The 24925-nt window shown below is 48.7% G+C and overlaps 1 protein-coding gene across 1 annotated transcript in view; it reads right to left on the bottom strand.

Moving 5' to 3' along the window:
* The window catches only part of LOC140412183 (sodium/potassium-transporting ATPase subunit beta-1-interacting protein 1-like), a 1037825-nt gene that overhangs the window by 401383 nt on the left and 611517 nt on the right, over positions 1–24925 (bottom strand). Inside the window, exon 2 of the mRNA XM_072500802.1 lies at positions 15837–15974. Within this exon, the coding sequence (XP_072356903.1) occupies positions 15837–15974 (138 nt within the window). The remainder of the gene's footprint in view (positions 1–15836; positions 15975–24925) is intronic.

Raw genomic sequence — 24925 nt, 5'->3', positions numbered from 1 at the left:
CCCTGATTCACCTTCCAGACATAAATTATTACTACCCCTACTGGATACATTCTTTCTGTCGCTAGGACACCATTGAGTCGTTACAGTATGTGTGATTACCACAAATTGTGTCTGTTCATGTGTAATTGGATGTTAATGTGAGTGGTGTTTCAGTCAATAAAAAAGTAACTTAAAATAGAAGCCATTTCAAAGCAAACAAAATTGCACAGCAGTTCATAGTTATTTTAAAATATGAATTGAACAGGTGTGCTATTTACTTCAGGTAAACACCATTATTCAACCAAGATCAGGAGCACCATCCTCAATTAAGTTTTTTTCAGCAGAACATCTTCAACTTGCAAACTCCACCGCCTCAAAGAACAAGGGCACCAAGTTCATGAGAGTACCACCACCTTCAACCAGCAACAACAAAATACTTGTATTTATATAGCGCTTTTAATGTAATAGAATTTCCCAAGGTGCTTTGCAGGAGCATTATGAGACAAACATTGGACACCAATCTGTATCGGTTGTAAGGGCCCTTCCTGTTTGTTCTTGTTTCCTCCCTGTTCATTGTCTTGTTTCCCCCTTTCTTTTATTTTTGCTGTTATATTTTTGATCTGTGGATGATTTATGGACCTGTGTCTTTAAGGCAGCCCGCCATTTTAATTCAGGAAGGAGGAAGCAGTGGCCTGTACCTGTAATTCAAACCTAGGTGTGCTGTTTCAGACTGGTGATTGCCGACTGGTCAGCATCAGGGATGACTCAGTTCCATTGATTTGGCTGATGGCCAATGAAATGGGCAAAAAGCTGGAAAGTTGAGCTTTCTCCCTCTTTGGAAAACGTGTGTGTGACCCGGGTCGAAAAGTGAACTATCAGAAACCAACCAGCGAACCGAGATCTCATTATAATTGCAGCATCCTCGATATCTGACTGCATCCACAAAACTGGTTAATGCAAATTGGCCCCAATGTTAAAAAATCTACACCTCTAGGACAAGCAAAAGACACTTTAACTGTATATTCTTTTAACTATTTTTATTGGTCTCAAACTTCCCTATTTCTGACACCTGTGTGTGTGACATCGCTGTAGTGATATCATGGTTGGTTTAGCCAAGGGGCTGGTTTAGCACAGGGCTAAAGAGCTGGCTTTTAAAGCAGACCAAGGCAGGCCAGCAGCACAGTTCAACTCCCCGAACAGGCACCGGAATGTGGCGACTAGGGGCTTTTCACTGTAACTTCATTTGAAGCCAACTTGTGACAATAAGCGATTTTCATCTTTTTTTCATGGTTGTGTTGTAATTCATCGATTGACCACTCAGAGTCTCACTAGTATATAAGTGAATGTTAAAGTCAGCTGACCCCTCAGACTGGCTGGAAGAAGTTGAAGAGAGGTTGCTTCGCATGATTTTACTGTTTTTCATCTGTTGTCTTGGATGTAGTTTACCCACAGTTAAAGTTAATAAATTACTTATAACTTTTACTACAAGTGTTCTTGTAATAAATCAGGCCATCCGACGATAACATTACAGTCCCATTTTTATTATTTTCTCAAGTTAAGTGATGAATAAATTTGATCTTTCTTTAATTCAAGTAAATCTTGTTTGATTAGCTGCTTGCTCACTGTTGACGTGGAAAAGGCATATCCTCATGAAAAGGAAACTGAAACCTTTGTTGTGACCAATGTAAGTGGTTGGATAGAGGGGAGCCAGTTCACCCCTTCTCACCTGGTTGTAGCAGAGTCAAGAAGGTGGCACACTACCATCACCAGCACAATACCAGGAATAGCCAATAAATGCTGGACTTGTTAGTGTTTATCATATCCCGAAGATGAATAAAGCAAATTAAGGCAAGGAGAACCCAAAGTGAACTTCCAAATATATATTCGTACTAAGACCACCTATTTCCACCTCAATCCAGCTTCACCCCTGCCATAGCTCATATTGCTGCTGAAACACTCATCCAGGCTTTTGTTACCTCCAGATTTGACTATTTGTAAACACACCTGGCTGACCTTCGACATACTACCCTCCATAAACTTAACCAAAAGTCTGCTACCCCTGTAGGTTTTTAACTGTATCAAGTCCCCATTCACTCATCACCTCTATTTTTACTGACCTACATTAGCTCCCAGTTAAGCAGTGCCTCAATTTTAAAATTCTCATCCTTCCATTCAAATCCCTCCATGGCCTGGCCCTTCCCTTTCTCAGCAATTTTGTACAGGTGCAGTCCCACTTCCCTCTAAGATGGCTGCACTTGTCTAATTCTGGCTACTTGAGCATAATCGCTCCACCATTTGTTACTGTGTCTTCAGCTGCCGAAGTCCTAAGCACTGCAATTCCATGCTAAATCTGTCCTTGCTTTTATCTCACCTTCCTCTTTTCAGGAGCTGGTTTAGCAGAGTGGGCTAAACAGCTGGCTTGTAATGCAGAACAAGGCCAGCAGCGCGGGTTCAATTCCTGTACCGGCCTCCCCGAACAGGTGCCGGAATGCGGCGACTAGGGGCTTTTCACAGTAACTTCATTGAAGCCTACTTGTGACAATAAGTGATTAATTGTTATTATTTTAAGGTGCTCCTTGAAAATTGCCTCTTTGTCTAAACTTCAGACCACTTGGCATAATATCACCTTATGTGGCATGGTGGCACAGTGGTTGGCACTGTTGCCTCACAGCACCAGGGACCTGCTTTCAATTCTGGCCTTGGGTGACTGTCTTTAAGACCATAAGACATAGGAGCGGAAGTAAGGCCATTCGGCCCATCGAGTCCACTCCACCATTCAATCATGGATGATTTCAACTCCATTTACCCGCTCTCTCTCCATAGCCCTTAATTCCTCGAGAAATCAAGAATTTATCAACTTCTGTCTTAAAGACACTCAACGTCCCGGCCTCCACCGCCCTCTGTGGCAATGAATTCCACAGACCCACCACTCTCTGGCTGAAGAAATTTCTCCTCATCTCTGTTCTAAAGTGACTCCCTTTTATTCTAAGGCTGTGCCCCCGGGTCCTAGTCTCCCCTGCTAATGGAAACAAATTCCCTACATCCACCCTATCTAAGCCATTCATTATCTTGTAAGTTTCTATTCGATCTCCCCTCAACCTCCTAAACTCCAATGAATATAATTCCAGGATCCTCAGACGTTCATCGTATGTTAGGCCTACCATTCCTGGGATCATCCGTGTGAATCTCCGCTGGACCCGCTCCAGTGCCAGTATGTCCTTCCTGGGGTGTGGGGCCCAAAATTGCTCACAGTATTCTAAATGGGGCCTAACTAATGCTTTATAAAGCTTCAGAAGTACACCCCTGCTTTTATATTCCAAGCCTCTTGAGATAAATGACAACATTGCATTTGCTTTCTTAATTACGGACTCAACCTGCAAGTTTACCTTTAGAGAATCCTGGACTAGGACTCCCAAGTCCCTTTGCACTTCAGCATTATGAATTTTGTCACCGTTTAGAAAATAGTCCATGCCTCTATTCTCTTTTCCAAAGTGCAAGACCTCGCACTTGCCCACGTTGAATTTCATCAGCTATTTCTTGGACCACTCTCCTAAACTGTCTAAATCTTTCTGCAGCCTCCCCACCTCCTCCATACTACCTGCCCCTCCACCTATCTTTGTATCATCGGCAAACTTAGCCAGAATGCCCCCAGTCCCGTCATCTAGATCGTTAATATATAAGGAGAACAGCTGTGGCCCCAACATTGAACCCTGCGGGACACCACTCGTCATCGGTTGCCATTCCGAAAAAGAACCTTTTATCCCAACTCTCTGCCTTTCTCCCCGTGTCTGCGTGGGTTTCCTCCAGGTGATCCGGTTTCCTCCCACAGTCCAAAGATGTGCAGGTTAGGTTGGTTGGCCACACTAAATTGCCCGTTAGTGTCCAAAGATGTGCAGGTTAGGTAGATTGGCCATGCTAAATTGCCCGTTAGTGTCCAAAGGTTTGCAGGTTAGCTGGGGTTATAGGAATGGGGCAGAGGAGTGGGCCTTGGTAGGGTGCTCGTTCATAGGGTCGATACAGCCTCGTTGGGCCATATGACCTCCTTTTGCACTATCGGAATTCTATTTTTAAAATGTCAAAATTCGCTGTTTCATGCCCTACAAGGAGATATGAAGGCAACTTAGCTACCTCCAATGTTATCCAGCCAAGGCAATCGTGGGGAGCGGATAACTTCAAGCAAATCAGTTCAATGCAAAACAACCTCAATACGTATCATCGAGCAGCCTTCACCCTTTTCAGTAGTCCATTGATGGTTTTGATAGGGGGCACCTTTCCAAGAAGAAACTCCATCTAATTTATAAATTAGGGATTTTGAAACCTCCGAAGAATGACAGATTTATAGAACCATCTTTTAGAAACATTCAGGATTTGCCAAAACAATTTAAAGTGTAGTGACAGTGGCCATGGAGGGATATGCAGCTATTTTGCACACAGCAAGATTCCACAAATGGTAAAGCATTGAATAAACGGTGAGCAATGCAGTTGAAACTATAACTGTCCACCAGATTTTCCACTTCCGTGGCATGTCGAATAGCAGGTATCAGATCACCTGTTAACTATACATCCCTAGCCCATTGTCCATTCATTGAAGGCAACAGAAATGAAAATCGGCCGGGTGTATAGCGGGCGTCCGATCTGTGGTGAAATTCTCCGGAAACGGCGCGATGTCCGCCGACTGGCACCCAAAACGGCGCAAATCAGTCGGGCATCGCGCCGCCCCAAAGGTGCGGAATGCTCCGCATCTTTGGGGGCCAAGCCCCAACCTTAAGGGGCTAGGCCGGCGCTGGACTGATTTCCGCCCCGCCAGCTGGCGGAAAAGGCCTTTGGTGCCCCGCCAGCTGGCGCGGAAATGACATCTCCGGGCGGCCTATGGGCGGGAGCGTCAGCGGCCGCTGACGGCATTCCCGCGCATGCGCAGTGGAGGGAGTCTCTTCCGCCTCCGCCATGGTGGAGACCGTGGCGGAGGCGGAAGGGAAAGAGTGCCCCCACGGCACAGGCCAGCCCGCGGATCGGTGGGCCCCGATCGCGGGCCAGGCCACCGTGGGGGCACCCCCCGGGGCCAGATCGCCCCGCGCCCCCCCAGGACCCCGGAGCCCGCCCGCGCCGCCTTGTCCCGCCGGTAAGGTAGGTGGTTTAATCTACGCCGCCGGACAGGCATTTTAGCGGCGGGACTTCGGCCCATCCGGGCCGGAGAATCGCACGGGGGGCCCCGCCAACCGGCGCGGCGCGATTCCCGCCCCCGCCGAATCTCCGATGCCGGAGACTTCGGCAACCGGCGGGGGCGGGATTCACGCCAGCCCCCGCCGATTCTCCGATCCGGCGGGGGGTCGCAGAAGCTCGCCCCACCTGATACGGGCAGTTTTACATCCCCTTCACAAGTTGAATGTGCTTCTCAGTAAATGCTGGAAACACACAGTAAGTTTGTCAGCATCCATGTGGAGCAAAGCGATAGCTGAAGGTTCAGACATGCAACCCTTCTACAGAAGTATTCAGCCACAACAGATTTTTCCATTTTTAATATATTTTTAGAATTTCTTTGATTGACGTCAAGTGAGTCTTTGATTGCATTCATCCAGCAGAGTTTCTAATCATCAGCAGCATTGGCTACAGTGTTACTTTCTAAGAATGAAAACACAGGGTTCTATTCAGAAGAACAAGGCAGCTGGCTTCTAAATATTAAAGACATCCTTTGAATAGGTCGACTATATACATCACCCCAGCACACTTGAACAGGTAGCACCGGGGAAGAATGGCAGGCATACACTTGTCATAAGCCTGACCAATAGCCTATTTTCAACACTGCACTCGCAAGTTTAACACTTCTAAACTCAATTTCCACCTCTATTCTTATACATTCAACGTTTGTTCTTGCCTCGATCTTGAGATATTTTTAAGTTGTGTCATTTCTACACACTCCTCGGAGGGTAGGTCGTGACTATAAAATGGATTGGTAAAGAATTAGCAGCCTGCTTTATATTCCTTTCTTATTTTTATTCCTATTGATTTCAATGCAAAAGGCGAGATATAAAATTGGCTGCCAATGTGCGGTTGTCCCTTCTCTGTTGCACAAACACAAACTCTGGCTTGTGCGATGTTAATGCTCCAACGGAACACTATTGTTGCTTGTTATGTCAGTCAATGACTTATTTGAATGTCCCCTTGCCCTTTACCCAAGTGCTCATGTTGAGCAGAGCCACTGAAAAACACAGATGTAATAAAATGTTGCTTTTAGTCACCTTTACCAGTGATGACTCAATAAAATTATCATAGAATTTACAGGACAGAAGGAAGCCATTCGGCCCATCGAGACTGCACCGGCCCTTGGAAAGAGTACCCGACCTAAGCCCACACCTCCACCATATCCCCGTAACCCAGTAACCCCACCTAACCTCTTTGGATACTTAGGCCAATTTAGCATGGCCACTCTACCTAACCTTCACATCTTTGGACTGCAATTAAATCAAGAACAACTTCTTCACCAATAATAACATTGTGGTAGTATGTATTAGGGGTCATGTGGGACTGGAAGCCCTAATGTCATTGGCTGACAGATCCCGGGTCCTGGTTGGCCGTTGACCTCAAGCTCCGCCCTGAAGGCGGAGTATAAGAAGCCGGAGTCCTCCCCCGCAGGCCATTCTACTATCGAGCTGCGGGGGAACAGACACGCTTAATAAAGCCTCATCGACTTCACTCTATTCGTCTCACGGAGTCTTTGTGCGCTACAATTTATTAAGCGTGCCTAAAAAGGACTATGGAGCTCAGGATCATCCCGGAATGCCTGAGGATCAGCCCCCACGCAGTGAACGCGGCAGCAGCCTTCAAGCACTGGCAGACTTGTTTCGAGGCCTACCTCAGAACGGCCACCGGCCGGGTCACAGAAGACCAAAAACTACAGGTCCTGCACTCGAGGGTGAGCACGGAGATTTTCTCCCTCATCGAAGACGCGGAGGATTTCCAGACGGCGTTCGCAGCACTGAAAAGTCTCTATGTCCGCCCAGTTAACCAAATCTACGCTTGCTACCAGCTCGCGACGAGACGGCAAGGTCCCGGAGAATCGATGGACGAATTCTACGCCGCGCTGCTGATTTTGGGACGAGCCTGCAGCTGCCCTTCGGTGAACGCAAATGAACACACGGACATGTTAATGCGCGATGCTTTTGTGGCAGGTATGAATTCCTCCCAAATCCGCCAAAGACTTCTAGAAAGAGAGTCGCTAGGACTCTCAGAGGCCCGGGCCCTAGCAGCCTCCCTAGACGTGGCCACGCGTAATACCCGCGCCTACGGCCCCGACCGCGCGGCAGCCCATTGGGCTCCGTACGTACCCGTCGCGACAAATCCACCCCGCCCCCCCGGACACCCCACAGGCTTGCGCTGTCCAAACGCCAAATCGCACCGGGGGCGCCCGCTGCTATTTCTGCGGCCAGGCAAAACACCCCCGGCAGCGCTGCCCGGCCCACGCAGCAATCTGCAAGAGCTGCGGGAAAAAGGGCCATTTCGCGGTTGTGTGCCGGTCCCGCGAGGTCGCCGCTGTCCCGGGTGAACAGGGAGCCCTGCAAGCCGTTTACGCTCCCCAACCCCCCCAGCGCCCCATGTACGACCCGCAGGCGCAGCCGCTCTGGGTCCCGACCACCGCGGTCCCGGGAGAACAGGGAGTCCTGCACGCCGCTTACGCTCCCCAACCCCCCCCCCCACGTATGACCCGCTGGCACTTCCACTCTGGGTCTCGACCACCGCTCTCCCCGGAGAAGAGGGAGTTCTGCGCGTCTCTAACGCCCCCCAAAACCCCCCCCCGCACCCCACGTCTGACCCGCCGGCGCTACCAACTTGGGTCCCGACCACCGCTGTCCCCAGAGATGAGGATGCCCCGCGCGGTCCTAACGCTCCCCTACCCCCCCAGCGCCCCATGGGCGACCCGCAGACGCCGCCATTTTGGGTCCCGGCCACCACGAGGGGAGGAAGGGCGCCGCCATCTTGGACCACCCCAGACCTGTACGACGCGTGGGGGCGGCCATTTTGTCCACCCCCGCCGCCATCTTGTGACCCCCCAGCCATGTGCGATGTATGGGGGCAGCCATTTTGTTCATCCCCGACGCCATCTTGGACGGCAACAACGGACCCCACTCCACTACTACAACCACGTCTCGCTTCAATTACGCTCGATCAAGCTCGGCCCCGGACACTCCAGACGACGACGACAACGGTGCTAATAAACGGCCACGAAACACCATGCCTAGTCGACTCCGGGAGCACGGAGAGCTTTATCCACCCCGACACGGTAAGACGCTGTTCCTTGACCACCTATCCCAGCGCACAAAAGATTTCCCTAGCTGCAGGATCCCACTCCGTACAGATCCAAGGTTTCTGCATAGTTACCCTAACGGTGCAGGGGAGGGAGTTCAAAAACTACAAACTAAACGTCCTTCCCCAACTCTGCGCCCCCACTTTACTGGGATTAGATTTCCAGTGCAATCTACAGAGCCTTACGTTCAAATTCGGCGGCCCAATATCCCCACTTACTATCTGCGGCCTCGCAACCCTCAAGGTGCAACCCCCGTCCTTGTTTGCGAACCTCACCCCGGATTGCAAACCCGTCGCCACTAGGAGCAGACGGTACAGCGCCCAGGACCGGACCTTCATTCGGTCCAAAGTCCAGCGGCTACTAAAGGAAGGCATAATCCAGGCCAGCAATAGTCCCTGGAGAGCACAGGTGGTAGTAGTGAAGACAGGGGAGAAACAAAGGATGGTCATTGACTATAGCCAGACCATCAACAGGTACACACAACTAGACGCGTACCCTCTCCCCCGCATATCCGACATGGTCAATCGGATTGCCCAGTATAAAGTCTTCTCCACCGCGGACCTCAAGTCCGCCTACCATCAGCTCCCCATCCGCCCAAGTGACCGCAAGTACACGGCCTTCGAGGCAGACGGGCGATTATACCATTTCCTAAGGGTCCCATTTGGCGTCACAAACGGGGTCTCGGTCTTCCAACGGGAGATGGACCGAATGGTTGATCAACATGGGTTGCGGGCCACGTTCCCGTATCTCGACAATGTAACCATCTGCGGCCACGACCAGCAGGACCACGACGCCAACCTCCAAAAATTCCTCCAGACCGCCAAAGCCTTGAACCTCACATACAACGAGGACAAGTGCGTTTTTAGCACCAACCGGCTAGCCATTCTGGGCTACGTAGTGCGCAATGGGATAATAGGCCCCGACCCCGAACGTATGCGCGCCCTCATGGAATTTCCCCTCCCGCACTGCCCAAAAGCCCTGAAACGCTGCCTGGGGTTTTTTTCATACTACGCCCAGTGGGTCCCCCAGTACGCAGACAAGGCCCGCCCCCTAATACAGACCACGACCTTCCCTCTGTCGACAGAGGCTTGCCAGGCCTTCAGCCACATCAAAGCGGATATCGCAAAGGCCACGATGCGCGCCATCGACGAGTCCCTCCCCTTCCAGGTCGAGAGCGACGCCTCCGATGTAGCTCTAGCGGCCACCCTTAACCAAGCATGCAGACCCGTGGCCTTTTTCTCCCGGACCCTCCACGCCTCAGAAATCCGCCACTCCTCAGTGGAAAAGGAAGCCCAAGCCATAGTGGAAGCTGTGCGACATTGGAGGCATTACCTGGCCGGCAGGAGATTCACTCTCCTCACCGACCAACGGTCGGTAGCCTTCATGTTCGATAATGCACTGCGGGGCAAAATCAAAAACGACAAGATCTTAAGGTGGAGGATCGAGCTCTCCACCTTCAACTACGAGATTTTGTATCGTCCCGGAAAGCTGAACGAGCCGTCCTATGCCCTATCCCGTGGCACATGTGCCAACGCACAAAGTAACTGCCTCCAAACCCTCCACGAGGACCTCTGCCACCCGGGGGTCACTCGGTTTTTCCACTTTATCAAGTCCCGCAATCTCCCATACTCTTTAGAGGAGGTCCATACAGTCACAAGGGACTGCCACATCTGCGCGGAATGCAAACCGCATTTTTTCAGGCCGGATGGTGCGCACCTGATTAAGGCTTCCCGCCCCTTTGAACGCCTCAGTCTCGATTTCAAAGGGCCCCTCCCCTCCACCAATCGCAACACATACTTTCTTAATGTGGTGGATGAATACTCCCGCTTCCCATTCGCCATTCCCTGCTCTGACATGACCGCGGCCACAGTCATTAAAGCCCTGAACACCATCTTCACACTGTTCGGTTGCCCCGCATACGTCCACAGCGACAGGGGGTCCTCTTTCATGAGTGACGAGCTGCGCCAGTTCCTGCTCAGCAAGGGCATAGCCTCAAGCAGGATGACCAGCTACAACCCCCTGGGGAACGGGCAAGTAGAGAGGGAGAACGGCACGGTCTGGAAGACCGTCCTACTGGCCCTACGGTCCAGGGACCTCCCTGTTTCACGGTGGCAGGAGGTCCTCCCGGACGCTCTCCACTCCATCCGGTCGCTATTATGTACGAGCACTAATCAAACGCCTCATGAGCGTCTCCTTGTCTTCCCTAGGAGGTCCTCCTCTGGAACGTCGCTGCCGACCTGGCTGGCGGCCCCAGGACCCATCTTGCTCCGAAAGCATGTGCGGGCACATAAGGCGGACCCGTTGGTCGAAAGGGTTCACCTCCTCCACGCGAACCCGCAGTACGCTTACGTGGAGTACCCCGACGGCCGACAGGACACGGTCTCCCTGCGGGACCTGGCACCCGCCGGCAACATACACACACCCCCGACACCATTCACCCAACCCCCCCCTTCCTGCCACCGCCGCACCCCGCGACCGCCCCCTTCCCAGGAGGATCGGTTCCCCTCCCCTCAGGCCCGACCAAGAATAAAGCCCAAGCTGAAACCGTAAGGCTCCCGGAGACGACAACACCGGTACAAGCACCACCACCACCACCGGGGCCGAGGCGATCGACACGGACGACCAGACCGCCCGACCGACTCGTGGCGTCGATCTAAATCAATATATGGACTTTTCACAAGAACATTTTGCTTTTCTCCCGATACCTTCTGTAAATAGTTGAAACAGGACAAAATTGTACAATACTGTATTGCCATGTGAATGTTTTCCTCCCAGGACCAGCCCTGTAAACCCTTACCACCATACGAAGCATCACCTCGCCGGGTTCATTTTTGACAAGGGGTGAATGTGGTAGTATGTATTAGGGGTCATGTGGGACTGGAAGCCCTAATGTCATTGGCTGACAGATCCCGGGTCCTGGTTGGCCGTTGACCCCTGAAGGCGGAGTATAAGAAGCCGGAGTCCTCCCCCGCAGGCCATTCTACTATCGAGCTGCGGGGGAACAGACACGCTTAATAAAGCCTCATCGACTTCACTCTATTCGTCTCACGGAGTCTTTGTGCGCTACAAACATAAAATAACATTCCTACAAAATATTACAGAGAAAAAAAAGACTTGCATTTGTATAGCACCTTTAATGACCACTGGACATCCCAAAGTTTTTTACTGCTCATGAAGTACTACTATTGATATAGGAAGCACGGCAGCCATTTTTCATACAGCAAAGATCCCCAAAACAGCAATGTGGTATGTGGGTGGCACGGTGCACAATGGTTAGCAGTGCTGCCTCACAATGTCAGAGACTCAGATTTAATTCTGGCCTTGTGTGGAGTTTTCATGTTCTCCCCATGTTTGTGTAGATTTCCTCCTGGCGCTCCGGTTTCCTCCCACAGTCTAAAGATGTACAGGTTATGTAAACTGGCCATGTTGCATTGCCCCTTAGTGTCCGGGGATGTGCGGATTAAGTGTAGTTATGGGGTAGAAGGGATAGGGTGGGACCCTGGTTAGGGTGCTCTTTCTGACGGTCAGTACAGACTTGATAGGCCAAATGGCCTCCTCCTGCATTTTAGGGATTCTATGACTAGGTAATCTGTTTCTGTGAAACCAATTGAGGGATAAATATTGATAGTACACCAGGGATAACTCCCCTATTCTTTTTCAAAATAGTGCATTGGGATGTTGAAGCAAACTTCGGGCAGGATTGAGCATTGTGAGTCTGCTTTGCTGCCACTGCCAGAGAGGACAGAGCATTTGGCGCTCAGCCAAATCTCCACTCACTGCAGCGGGAACGGAGAATGCTGCCGAAGTGAAGGAAAGGAGAATCAAAGTCTAATATAAAGACAGGAAAAACTGGACATGCTAGTCAGGCTTCCGTGGAAAGAGAAACAGAGGCTTGTATTTTGTAATGTTAATAATAGCAAAACACTCAGCATTGCCATCATTACTCCACTGAAACTGACAGGAACTTCAGGGGTGGGATTCTCTGTCCAGGCAACCGGCCAATGGGGTTTCCCATTGTGGGCATTCCCATGCCGTCGGAAAATCCGCGGGCGTGAGTGCGCTGCCAGCAAAACGGAGGATCCCACCGATGGAGAATCCAGCCCCAGGAGTCTGTGCATGCGCAGAATAACTTTGAAATCCAGAAGTTGCTGTCAGTGAGCCTACTGTCCTCTCCACCGGCCAAAGTTTTCTGCCCATTCCCGCTGACGGGATCTTCTGTTCCTGTCAACGCTGAAGCCCCACTGCGGGTTCCCAGCAGCAGGGGATGCACACAACAGGGGAACCCTCATTGACAGCAGCAGGACCAGAAAATCCTGCTGCCGGCCAAGGGTGGACCACATTCGCCACTGGCGAAACACACCAAGGGGGATACAGAAAATTCGCCCCCAGGGTGTGCAACCGATGTCACCATATACAGCTATCTCCCTTGTAACCATCATTTGGTGAAAACCTCCACTTCTACACTATTAAAAATCCTTGAAAGTGTCACATCTTGTTGAATAATTGAATAGAGTGTACCTGGGTTTTAAATAAAGTACAAAGTTCAGAATTATAGCTGAACATCCTCACTGGTCCTGAAAAGCTAACTTTATATTGTAGAATGTCAAATGATAAAATGTTCCAATTTTAAAAAATGTATTTAATTTAAAAAAAATCTTTATACTTATTTTAGCTGCAATCTTAATATAGTCATACATTTCGCCATCTGAATTTTTCAATTAAAAGTGAAGGATTTTGAGTGCTATTACCTTCCTGGTTTACTGGGTATGAACACTACAATGTGACTGGTTGTCTATCTTCTTACCGACATCACTGTTCATCGTTGCCTGGAGATCTCCTTGATTTACATAGAACAGAAGGAGGCCATTCGGCCCATTGAATCTGCACCGACCCACTTAACCGCTCACTTCCACCCTATCCCCATAACCCAATAACCCCTCCGAACCTTTTTGGTCACTAAGGGCACTATATCATGGTCAATCCACCTAACCTGCACATCTTTGGACTGTGGCAGGAAACCGGAGACCCGGAGGAAACCCACACAGACACAGGGAGAACGTGCAGACTCCACACAGACAGTGACCCAAGCCGGGACCCTGGCGCTGTGAAGCCACAGTGCTATCAACTTGTGCTACCGTGCTGCCCATATTTGTCACCAGATTTAAACTGCTACTTAGAGAGGGGAAATACATGGGACGGAAATTATTGGACCTTTGTGAACAGTTTGCTTTGGGGTCAGCCACGGGTACCATCACTATAGAATCTGGGTCAGAGTTAGCATTTCAACCATCTTTCAGCAGAACCGTTCGTCACTGAAATGTTAACTCTGTTCCTCTCTCCGCAGAAGCTGTCTGATCTTCTGACGTGCTACATATTTCCAGCATTTCCTGTTTTTAATTGAGATTTCCATGTAGAATCATACAGTACAGAAGAGGCCCTTCGACCCATCAAGTCTCCCCGACCAGAAAAAGCTACTCTCATCTACGCTAATCCCACTTCCCAGCACTTGGCCCACACCCTGGATGTTGTGACATTTCAAGTGCTTTTAAAATATTGTGAGGTTTTCTGCCTCAACTACCCTCCCAGGCAGTGCATTCCAGATTCCTACCACCCTCTGGGTGAAAAGATTTTCTTCAAACCCCCTCTAAACTCCTTGCCTTTCGCTTGAAAATTATGCCCCCTTGTTATTAACCCTTCAACTAAGGGGAATATCTGCTTTCTATCCACCCTGTTCATGCCCTTTATGATCTTATAAACTTCAATCAGATCCCCTATCAGCCTGTTCTGCTCCAAAGAAAAAAAAACTCATCCAGTCTCTTTTCATAGCTAAAATGCTCCATCTCAGGCAACATCCTGCTGAATCCCCTCTACACCCTCTATAGTATAATTATATCCTTCCTATTGTGCAGCGACCAGAACTGAACACAGTACTCCAGCAGTAGTCTAACCAAAGTCCTGTGCAGAGCCAACATAACCTCCCTGATTTTATATTCTATTCCACGACTGATAAAGGCAGTTGCCCCATATGCCTTCTTAACTACCCTGTTGCCTTCAGGGATCTGTGGACAAGCATGCCAAGATCCCTCTGAGCTATGGTATTTTACTTTTATCAGACCAATCGTTCAATTACACTGATACTATGTGCTCCATTTCCAAATAATATTCCTTTAATTTCTTTGCTTCAATATAAAAACAGTGGAGGCAACCATATTGAATTCCAGCATTGTCCCGCAGATCGGTGACCCTAGGCGACACGGTGGCACAAAGGTTACCGCTGCTGCCTCACAGCACCAAGGACCTGGGTTCGATTCCAGTCTTGGGTGACTGTCTTGTGGAGTTTGCACGTTCTCCCAGTGTCTGCGTGGGTTTCCTCCAGCTGTTCCGGTTTCCTCCCACAGTCCAAAGATGTGCGGGTTACGTGGGTTGGCCATGCTGAACCTCACCTTAGTGTTCAAGGATGTGCAGGTTGGGTGGGATTAGGGGATAAAGGGGGGAGTGGGCCTAGGTAGGGTGCTCTTTCGGATGGTCAGTGCAGACATGATGGGCCGAATGGCCTCCTCCTGCACTGTAGGGATTCAGTGGATTCTATGAGCACCTAGCAAACAGCAGGTATCCAGTGGGTCACTGGTGAAAGAGGTGCGGAGTGCAAATAGTCTCTGAAGCACATTTTGATTATGCTCATCCTCTACTACAGGGCCTTGGAAGTAGTGCTCTGAGCCTGTATTGCAAAGCAATCCTTTTAAGATTTTTCAAACCAGCTGATTTATAATTCTGACAAAATAAGGTTTATGTACCAGTAAATAGGTTGGTGGCTCTAATAAATTAACAGACAAGCTATTGGTCAAATAATCCACTTCAATGTTGATACACAGACATCAAGGAAATTCAGCATTGAACGAATGAAAAAAATTCACGCTGAGATATTCATAGCATTAGATTTGCTGCACTGTACTGGCAAAACAAAACAGGCCTAAGCTCTGGGCAGAGCATACAGAGAATAGTGAGCGAGCTTCCTGAGATTCTTGTTGCTTGGGCGACGACCTGAACAAGAAGTTGTATGGCATATTAGCAATTGCAGCACTCAGAGCTGTTGAAGTGCACTAGCATTGTGGTGGCATTCTCTCTTTAATTCTCCCAACGCTGCTTCTTTCCAATTTTCCTTTGTGCAGTCGTACTAATTTATTGGCATAGAAATCTCCCTACATCCCTCATTTAAGTGGCCAGCACTTTGCAGCCCCAGAGGGTGTTCGGAGGCTTCACAATAGTGAGGGCAGCGCAGTCTAACTTGAATCCACATGGACAAGCTCCTTTTAGATAGGGGTAGGGTCTGAGGTTCACTGGACAGTGATTAGATGTGGGACTGTGACCAGTTAACCCAGAAATGTTTAGGGCAATGCTGTAGCATTTTCTATTTAATTTACCGCACAGGGGGACACAGGTTCTGGTCACAAGGTCCTGATGTGTAACCTGAAGGGGTACTCAATGGCAATTTAAGTAGCATCATTGGATTTTTAATCTCAATTCTAAAGAGCAATTTCATGTCAAATGATGCACTTACCATAACTAAGTATTTGGGTCTGTACTGGATGGTTCCAAAGATACCGAGGATGATTGCCATAATGTATAAAAAGTTGGCCAGGATAGGGACCCATTGATAGCCCAGGAAATCAAAGATCTGTCTCTCCAAAGTAGCTGCCTGGAAAAAAAAAAGAAAACAAATTGACTTCTCAGACAGCTCTATTGCACTGAACATTACACTATCAACAAACAGCATGCTACAGCAATGACATATTGTGCATTATGGAACAGTCTTCCTGTATGTTACGCCTTCACCATACTGCTTGTTATATATTCCACACATTGTGTATGACAGCAACAACATACTCAAGATTCACTGCTCTCAGAATGAAAATCAAAGAAAGTCAAATAAAGTATTTGCCTCTCCACCTCCTGTATGTAATCGAAGGATGTTGTTCTCCTCAGGTTTAGAGCCAATGAGAATAAGACATGTCAGGGGAGAAATTTAACTTGTAGCCCAAATCAGGAACCGTGTTGACATTGCAAGTGCTCCATGCACCAATTTGCTCCCACCAGAGGCCCAAACAAAACCTACACAATTAGAATTAAAATAACGCAGCAACATTCTACTAATGAGTTTCCCCAAGGAATCCTCATTGACCTCTCGTATCCTAATGTCTGACGTTCATCCAAGGTGACATCCATCATCGTCGTCTGCTCATGTTCTTCGCTCTTCAACTTTAGCCTCTTGTGCATTGTGTCCTCCTCTCAATCTATCATTCATGGCAGAGATTTTAATTTTGTTAGCCTAAAATTGTGAAGCACGTCCCGTAAAATCCACCCCCTTTTTCTAGCTCTATCACCTTCAGCAACTTTCTCAAAAGCTACCTTTTTGAACGCAAATTCAGTTTTTTCCATAATTGTTATCCTGCTTCAGCGAGGAATAAATGTATCTTGAGAACAAATGAATGAGATTTTGCCACTGTTATGACAAGGTGCGGAGGGTCTTTCCCCTCTCCTCATCTGGCTGCAACAGTTTTTCTGTTTTAGACAAGGATATCATGTGTATTTAATTGTTTTCATGCTGTGATTATAAAGAACTAGTAGGAAAGGTGGGTGGGATTCTCCCAGCCCTGGGCTTGGCCGGAGAATACCCGCGACCGGGCCACGCCGCCCCGAAGCCGGCACGAGATTCTCCACAGAGCGGAGAATCAGTGCCATTGGCGCTGGCGTGGTTGGCGCGGCGCCGGTCGCGGCCTGCTCTACGCGGCAGGCCCGCCGATTCTCCGGCCCATATGGGCCGAGCGGCCGTGAAAAAAAAGCCGAGTCCCGCCGGCGCAGTCCACATCTGCTCGCAGCCGGCGGGAACTCTGCGTGCGAGAGTCAGGTGGCGGCCTGTGGGGGGGGGGGGGGGGGGGGAGGGGAGCTCCGACCCCTGCGGGCCTCCGATGCTGCCTGGCCCACGATCGGGGCCCACCGATCGGCGGGCCGGCCTCTTTGCCCCCGGCCTCTTTTCCTCCGCGCCGGCCCCTGTACTCCTGCACCATGTTGCGTCGGGGCCGGCGCGTTGAAGTAGGCAGTTCGTGCCGGGATCGGCAGCTGGAGCGTCGTGAACCGACCATGTGGCGTTTACGACGACATGGACACTCTGCCGCGGGATGCCCGGTATTCTTGAGTTTAACACTAAATATTACACTAAAAATAATCAACCGGAGTAAAATATTAAAAATATCTCAGCTTCTGCAAACACACGCCTGCAATCAAAAACCACATCAACTAATACAGCTTAAAGAGGAGGGGAAGATAGATTTGGCCAAAGTAGAGATCATAGGAAACAAAATAAGTTAACATTAACTTGCTGTCAATTGTCCAGCTGCAGATAGGAATTGGTGGTATTGACATTTCTGATTTAATAATAATAATAATCTTTATTGTCACAAGTAGGCTTACATTAACACTGTAATGAAGTTACCGTGAAAAGCCCCATGTTGCCACACTCCGGCGCCTGTTCGGGTACACAGAGGGAGAATTCAGAATGTTCAATTCATCTAACAGCACGTCTTTCGAGACCAGTGGGAGGAAACCGGGGCACCCGGAGGAAACCCCCGCAGACACGGGGAGAGCGTGCAGACTCCGCACAGACACTGACCCAAGCCGGGAATTGAACCCGGGTCCATAGCGCTGTGAAGCAGCAGTGCTAACCACTGTGCTACCATGCTGCCCTATTTTAAGATTTAAAGATACAGATGTTTGTATAGATTGTGTGATGAATGTCGGAAATTTTTATCCATATTGTATTGTACTGTTGCAATGTTCAAAAATGAGCTTAGGAGAAGGTGCCCAGATTATGTGTTCAATCTAACGGAAAGGTTTCAAAGTGTAATTTGTAGACGGTTTTGCTAAGAGTTTCCTACAGGCTCTGTCGGCAAGTTCCCCACCGCTAGCTAATCACACTTATAGTAAATTGTTTTGGGCCCAGGGGAGTTTCTCACCGGTTTAGCCCACACTCAGGGCACGATCTACTGGCCACGTTACACCTGAAAAGAAGCGCACCGCGGCGCAACGTGGCTCCCATGATCCACCCAGCTCATCACATCTGCATATTAGAGCGATTCCTGCTTGAGTCACTGTCTGTGCGGTGTCTGCACGTTCTACCCGTGTCTGCGTGGGTTTCCTCCGGGTGCTCCGGTTTCCTCCCACAAGTCCCGAAAGACGTGCTTGTCTGAATTCTCCCTCTGTGTACCCGAACAGACGCCAGAATGTGGCGACTAGGGGATTTTCACAATAACTGTTACCAGACTCCTAAATGACCCTCTTATGGACTGATTTCATTAGCACTACACCCTGTATGCTTCATCCGATGCCAGTGCTTTTGTAGTTACATTGTATATGTTGTGTTGCCCTATTATGTATTTTCTTTTGTTCCCTTTTCTTCTCATGTACTTAATGATCTGTTGAGCTGCTCGCAGAAAAATACTTTTCACTGTACCTCGGTACACGTGACAATAAACAAATCCAATCCAATCCAATCCAACTGGAGGGCAAAGCACATGCCATTTAGCTTGAAAGAAGATGTGGAAAGAAGGAGAGGTCTTCAATTTGGAGGCACCCCCTCTCAAATTATTTTAAAAGTTTTAATTAATAATGGCTTTTGAGGCCAGGCTACCATTGTGTGGGTGAGGAGAGCCCCTCCATCAGGTGGTCTGTAGCTGCTGAAGCACCCAGACAGTTAAACTGCCCCTGTCACCTGTGGGAACCCATAGGGCATCATAAGATATACAATGTAACTACATAAGCACCGGCATCGGATGAAGCATACAGGTTGAAGTGTTAATGAGGTCAGTCATAAGAGGGTCATTTAGGAGTCTGGTGACAGTGGGGAAGAAGCTGTTTTTGAGTCTGTTCGTGCGTGTTCTCAGACTTCTGTATCTCCTGCCTTATGGAAGAAGTTGGAAGAGTGAGTAAGCCGGGTGGGAGGGATCTTTGATTATACTGCCTGCTTTCCCCAGGCAGCGGGAGGTGTAGATGGAGTCAATGGATGGGAAGCAGGTTTGTGTGATGGACTGGGCGGTGTTCACGACGCTCTGAAGTTTCTTGCGGTCCTGGGCCTAGCAGTTGCCATACCAGGCTGTGATGCAGCCAGATAGGATGCTTTCTATGGTGCATCTGTAAAAGTTGGTAAGAGTCAATGTGGACATGCCGAATCTCCTTAGTTTCCTGAGAAAGTATAGGAATTGTTCTGCTTTCTTGGTGGTAGCGTTAACGTGGGTGGACCAGGACAGATTTTTGGAGATGTGCACCCCTAAGAATTTGAACCTGCTAACCATCTCCACCTCGGCCCCATTGATGCTGACAAGGGTGTGTACAGTACTTTGCTTCCTGAAGTCATTGACCAGTTCTTTCGTTTTGCTGGCATTGAGGGAGAGATTGTTGTCGCTGCACCACTCCACTAGGTTCTCTATCTCCCTCCTGTATTCTGACTCGTTGTTATTCGAGATCCGGCCCACTATGGTCGTATCGTCAGCAACTTGTAGGTGGAGTTGGAACCAAATTTTGCCACTCAGTCGTGTGTGTACAGGGAGTAAGTAGGAGGCTAAGTACGCAGCCTTGCGGGGCCCCGGTATTGAGGACTATTGTGGAGGAGATGTTGTTGTTTATTCTTACTGATTGTGGTCTGTGGGTCAAAAAGTCGAGGGTCCAGTTGCAGAGTGAGGAGCCAAGTCCTAGGTTTTGGAGCTTTGATATGATCTTGGCTGGGATTATGGTATTGAAGGCGGAGCTGTAGTCAATGAATAGGAGTCTGATGGAGGAGTCCTTGTTGCCGAGATGCTCCAGGGATGAGTGTAGGGCCAGGGAAATGGCGTCTGCCAGAGGTGGAGAAGAGCAGATAGCATCAGGGATGTTGGTTCTCCTCTAACTGAGAACTGTAGATGGGATGAATGTCCAGCAAACAACTGCTCAGAACAGATTTTAAAAAAAGGATGGAAATTAGTGGATGGAATGTGAAAACCTCCAAGAGGAGGCATCGGTCTGTTCATTATTTTGCCTCGCTCGGAGTAAAAAGCCTTGCCATCTCCTTGGACTAGTGCTCAGAATGATTGAGCGCAGGAGCAAAATCAGTGTCAGCGTAGCAGGGATGTCCCTCTGGCTATGGCCTCTCCAGCACTCCTCCAGTTTATGGCAGGGCTGGTGGATGGAGGGGTTGGGGGATGTGAAGCTTGTGTGAGGTGCAGTGTGAGTGTATGATCCTGAGCTGACCCTTACACGTTTTGATACTCGTGTTAGAAACATGACCTGACATCTCTCGACAATTGAACCCCCTCCTTGGATTCAGTAGGATTACTGAATGCCATTCGTTCAATTGGGTGAGAGACTCAGTTCTGTGTGCAGCTCAGTAAAGTCTGACAGGCGGCCTTAATGCTGGTGAATTGCAGGAGATTGCAGCTGGCAGTTCTGTTACCAGAGTTGATTGTAGTGTTAGGATACCGGAAGAGAACACCTAACAATTTTATTATTTGTAAAACTGTGAGGAAAGGATATTTCACTCCAGGAATGATGACTCAAACCAATAGGCATATTTTATGTGAAAACAAACTTTAATTTAAACGCAGAATTAACCACATCAACAAAATAGCTAAAATTATCAATTGAACAGTTCTTAAACTAAAGTAAAAAAACCTTGAACGTACTATTTCCCCTGCCACTAATTCCAATTAAACAACCCAATACAGTTCAAATACCACCTATAAATAAAGTTAACTGAACAGCGGATTTGCTTAGCTGGGTAGAGACGTTTGGAGAGATTTCCTTTCAAGAGAAGACCCAAACCATTTCTGTTCAACCAAACAGCATTTGGCAAAACTGCTGTTCAACATAAAATCCTCTAACAGACTGCTGTTCAACTTAAACTATTCAAGCAGGGGCAGCACGGTGGCACAGTGGTTAGCACTGGGATTGCGGCGCTGAGGACCCAGGTTCGAATCCCGGCACTGGGTCACTGTCCGTGTGGATTGTGCACATTCTCCCCATGTCTGCATGGGTTTCATCCCCACAACCCAAAGATGTGCAGGTTAGGTAGATTGGCCATGCTAAATTGCCCCTTAATTGGAGAAAAAATAATTGGGTACTCTAAATTTTAAAAAACAATATTCCAGCAGACTGCAAAACTACAGCCAGACCTGGCTCCTCCCATTAATTACACCATCTGTATCACATTAAGATGTCACATGACCTACTTAGCTGGGACTAAATAGCCTCCCTCATAAATTATCTACACTCCAGGGAATCTCAAGCAATCAAAACACAATTCCATTCATCCTGTATCTGTAACCAAGTAAATGGTTGTAATTAATGATTACCTCACCTTTTCCGATTTTTTAATTACAACTTTAGCAGGCATACTGCCAATATGCATTTTAAACCAAGTTTTTTTAAATAGCATTTCTACAACAAAACAAAATATAATAATTTCTACATTCATTACGGTAGTGTTTGCAATCTCACAAGCAATCAACCAACTCTAGAACATCACATACAGAATAATTAGCTGTGACTTCTGTCAGTAATAAAACCAATCAGGAATCCAGGAGAAACCTTGGGCGGGATTCTCCCAGCTGGCAGCTAAGTGCCGACGCCGTCGTAAAAAAGGGAGTGTTTTACTCTGGCGTCGGCGTCCGTTCCGAGACCCGATTCTCTGGGCCACAGTGGGGTAGCACGGCATTGGAGTGGCCCACGCCGCTCCAGCTGCTGATCCCTGCGTGAACCCGGTGCTGTGGGGTCCGCGCATGCGCAGTTGGCCCGGCGGCAACTAGCGCATGCGCAGTGGCCTTCTTCCCCACGCCGGCCCGAACGCCAAATGGCGCAGGGCAACAGGAGCCGGAGCGGCAGAAAGGAGGCCCCCCTGACAGAGAGGCCGGCCCACCGATCGGTGGGTCCCGATCGCGGGCCAGGCCACTACGGAGCCCCCCACCCCCACCCCGGGGTCAGACCCCCCTCCCCCCTCACAAGCCGCCCCCAGATCCTTCTACGCCAAGGTCCCGCTGGCTCAGAGGATGTTAGAATGGCGCCGGCGGGACTCGGCTTTTTGTTGACGGCCGCTCGGCCCATCCGGGCAGGAGAATCGGCGCGCCGGCCCGTGCCGGAGAGTTGGTGCATACCCCGACTGGCGCCATGCTGACCACGCCGGCCCCAGTGGCGCCGATTCTCCACTCTGCGGAGAATCGCGTCCCGGCATCGGGGCGGCGTGGCGCGATTCGTGCGGCCCGACGGCGATTCTCCGACCCGCCGGGGGGGGGGGGGGCGGTGAATTCCACCCCTTGTTTCCCAGAGTGTGGTCAGAATGTGGAATTTGCACCCATAAGGAACAGCTGAGGAAAATAGCTTAAATGCATAACATGTGAATCAGAAAAAAAAAAATTGCAACCAGCATTAATGAGGACAACGTGGTTCCAACTGATGTAATCTGTTTAAACTGTTCAAATAACCTTGGCACTATTATTACGTTCTGGCAGTAATTAATATCCAGGTTTAGGTGTTAGGCCTGAATGACGTATTGCACAGTCTCGCACTATCTAAGATTTCCCAGTCATTGTTATTGAATTGCCACGTGCCTCATCCATCAGAATGCTGTGATACACCTCTGTGACGTACTGCTGTGAAATCCCAACATCACTGCTGTGCTACTCTATAGGGAGTACCACTTTTATCAAAGGCACTCTCACCAACAAAGACTGATCATAAAAATATAAATTGTGCCCAAAGCTGCAAAATTCAGGAATGTTAAATAGTGCATTCTGTCATTTATTCCATGTCAGTACATATCGCATGGTTCAGATGACCCCGATAGCCTTCTCGAGGAATTAAGGGCTATGGAGAGAGAGCGGGTAAATGGAGTTGAAATCAGCCATGATTGAATGGTGGAGTGGACTCGATGGGCCAAATGGCCTTACTTCCGCTCCTCTGTCTTATGGTCTTATGGTCTCTTATGGCCTTCAGATGACTTTGCAGATGACCTTCGGATGACCTTTTAGCTTTGGTTTTGTGATGTCATTCAAACCCACAGTGTGTTTTCCCTTGATATTGACTCTGCCACCTGGTACTCATTCACTCATCCATGTCTCTACTTTTGTAAAATGCTCCTCTCATCCTCATAATATTGTTGAAATATGATCGCTTTGGATCTTGACCGCCTGTGTCGCAAAATACTTCAACGTGATTGCTCGTTACAAAAGAAAGCTCATCATGGGATTACCCCCTTTGCAACCAGCCCATGTCCCTCTGCCATGCCATTGTGCAGATACTGTAGAAGAAAGCAAAGGGGGCCAAGGGTAAATTCCATACCCCATGAATGCTCATTAATGGAGGCCTCAGTGGAAAAGTGCTCCTTCCTCTCCTTCCTCTCCCAGTTGAGAGTGCTGCTTGAGCAGAAGGATAAACGGTTTTTGATTCATAAATAGCACCTGCTGCAAGCTTTTCAAAAAAATGAATGAGCAAATTGACTTTGGGAATGCATGTGCTTGTAGCGTAACTTGTCCTCATTAAGGAGGGTAGCTTAAGCATCCTTTTCTGAATGAATACAAATTTATTTGCTGCTCCTGTTTTCAGGAGTTGAACCTTCAGTGAACAACATCAACCGACCGTGAAAGAAGGAAGAGGCAAAACCACTGATTGAAAGTGTTGCCCTTCTATATTGTAATGAGCCTCGGGAAATTTAACAAGATAAACATGCCTCATTTAGTTAAAAGCAACTCATTGAGCCATTCGGAGTCTTGTCTACTTCATGGCAACAAATCCTCTCAGCTGTTTGCCAGTATCGGCAATAAATCTCGACTGAATCAATAAAGTAGCAGTGTCTTAAAACATTACCAGCCTAACATCGCTTGAAACATTCATTATTTATGTTGCAAATGTAAAGGATATAAGGCCCATTTGTTCCTCTTTCTGAAGCACGTTTCCCAGTGTTTTGAGTGGTTTGCAAAGACCTGGATAATCATTCAGTACATTGGCTCGCATAGGATTTCTGAGGGTTTTCTTCCCTCTTAACTATAGTGCAGGTCTAGGTGACAGAGGCTAGGGTCAGGGAATTGAACTGTTTTCCATTGCCTTGAATTTCACATCACAGACAAAGGTACAGCCCAGGCCGAACCACATGCTCACATCCTGGTGGGATTTTCCCGCCAAAGGCCCCCCCCCCGACCTCCGCCGGCTAATTTCCCAGCAGCGGGATGGGTGAGCCACGCAAAATGCTGCAGTCACCGGAGACAATGGCGAGGCATCTCTGCTCCAGAAAACACATTGCGGGGGATGGGCCGAAAAATTCAGTCCTGTTTCCTTCATCCAATACTTTTAACATATCCTTTTACTGCTTTCCCCTTTATGTCTTTATCGAGCTTCCCTTTAAATGCTTCTTTGCTATTCACCTCAGCGAGACTCAGCAACCAGGAATATGAATCACAGGCAGAACTGATTCTACACTCCAGTTCTAAACTATGCAGCCAATGGGACACAACTATGAAGGACATAAAGTAAATTAAGGAAAGGGACACAGTTCAATGGTTGAAGACTCTTTAAAATTATTGCCAAGGCACAGAACAGATGAGAAAAGCTAAATTAATGTAGCTTTTGAACTCT

The sequence above is a fragment of the Scyliorhinus torazame genome, chromosome 1 (genome assembly GCF_047496885.1).
Source record: "Scyliorhinus torazame isolate Kashiwa2021f chromosome 1, sScyTor2.1, whole genome shotgun sequence".
NCBI classification, from domain to species: Eukaryota; Metazoa; Chordata; class Chondrichthyes; order Carcharhiniformes; family Scyliorhinidae; genus Scyliorhinus; species Scyliorhinus torazame.
Note: the sequence above shows the minus strand (reverse complement) of the source record. Positions and strands in the feature narration are given on the sequence as shown.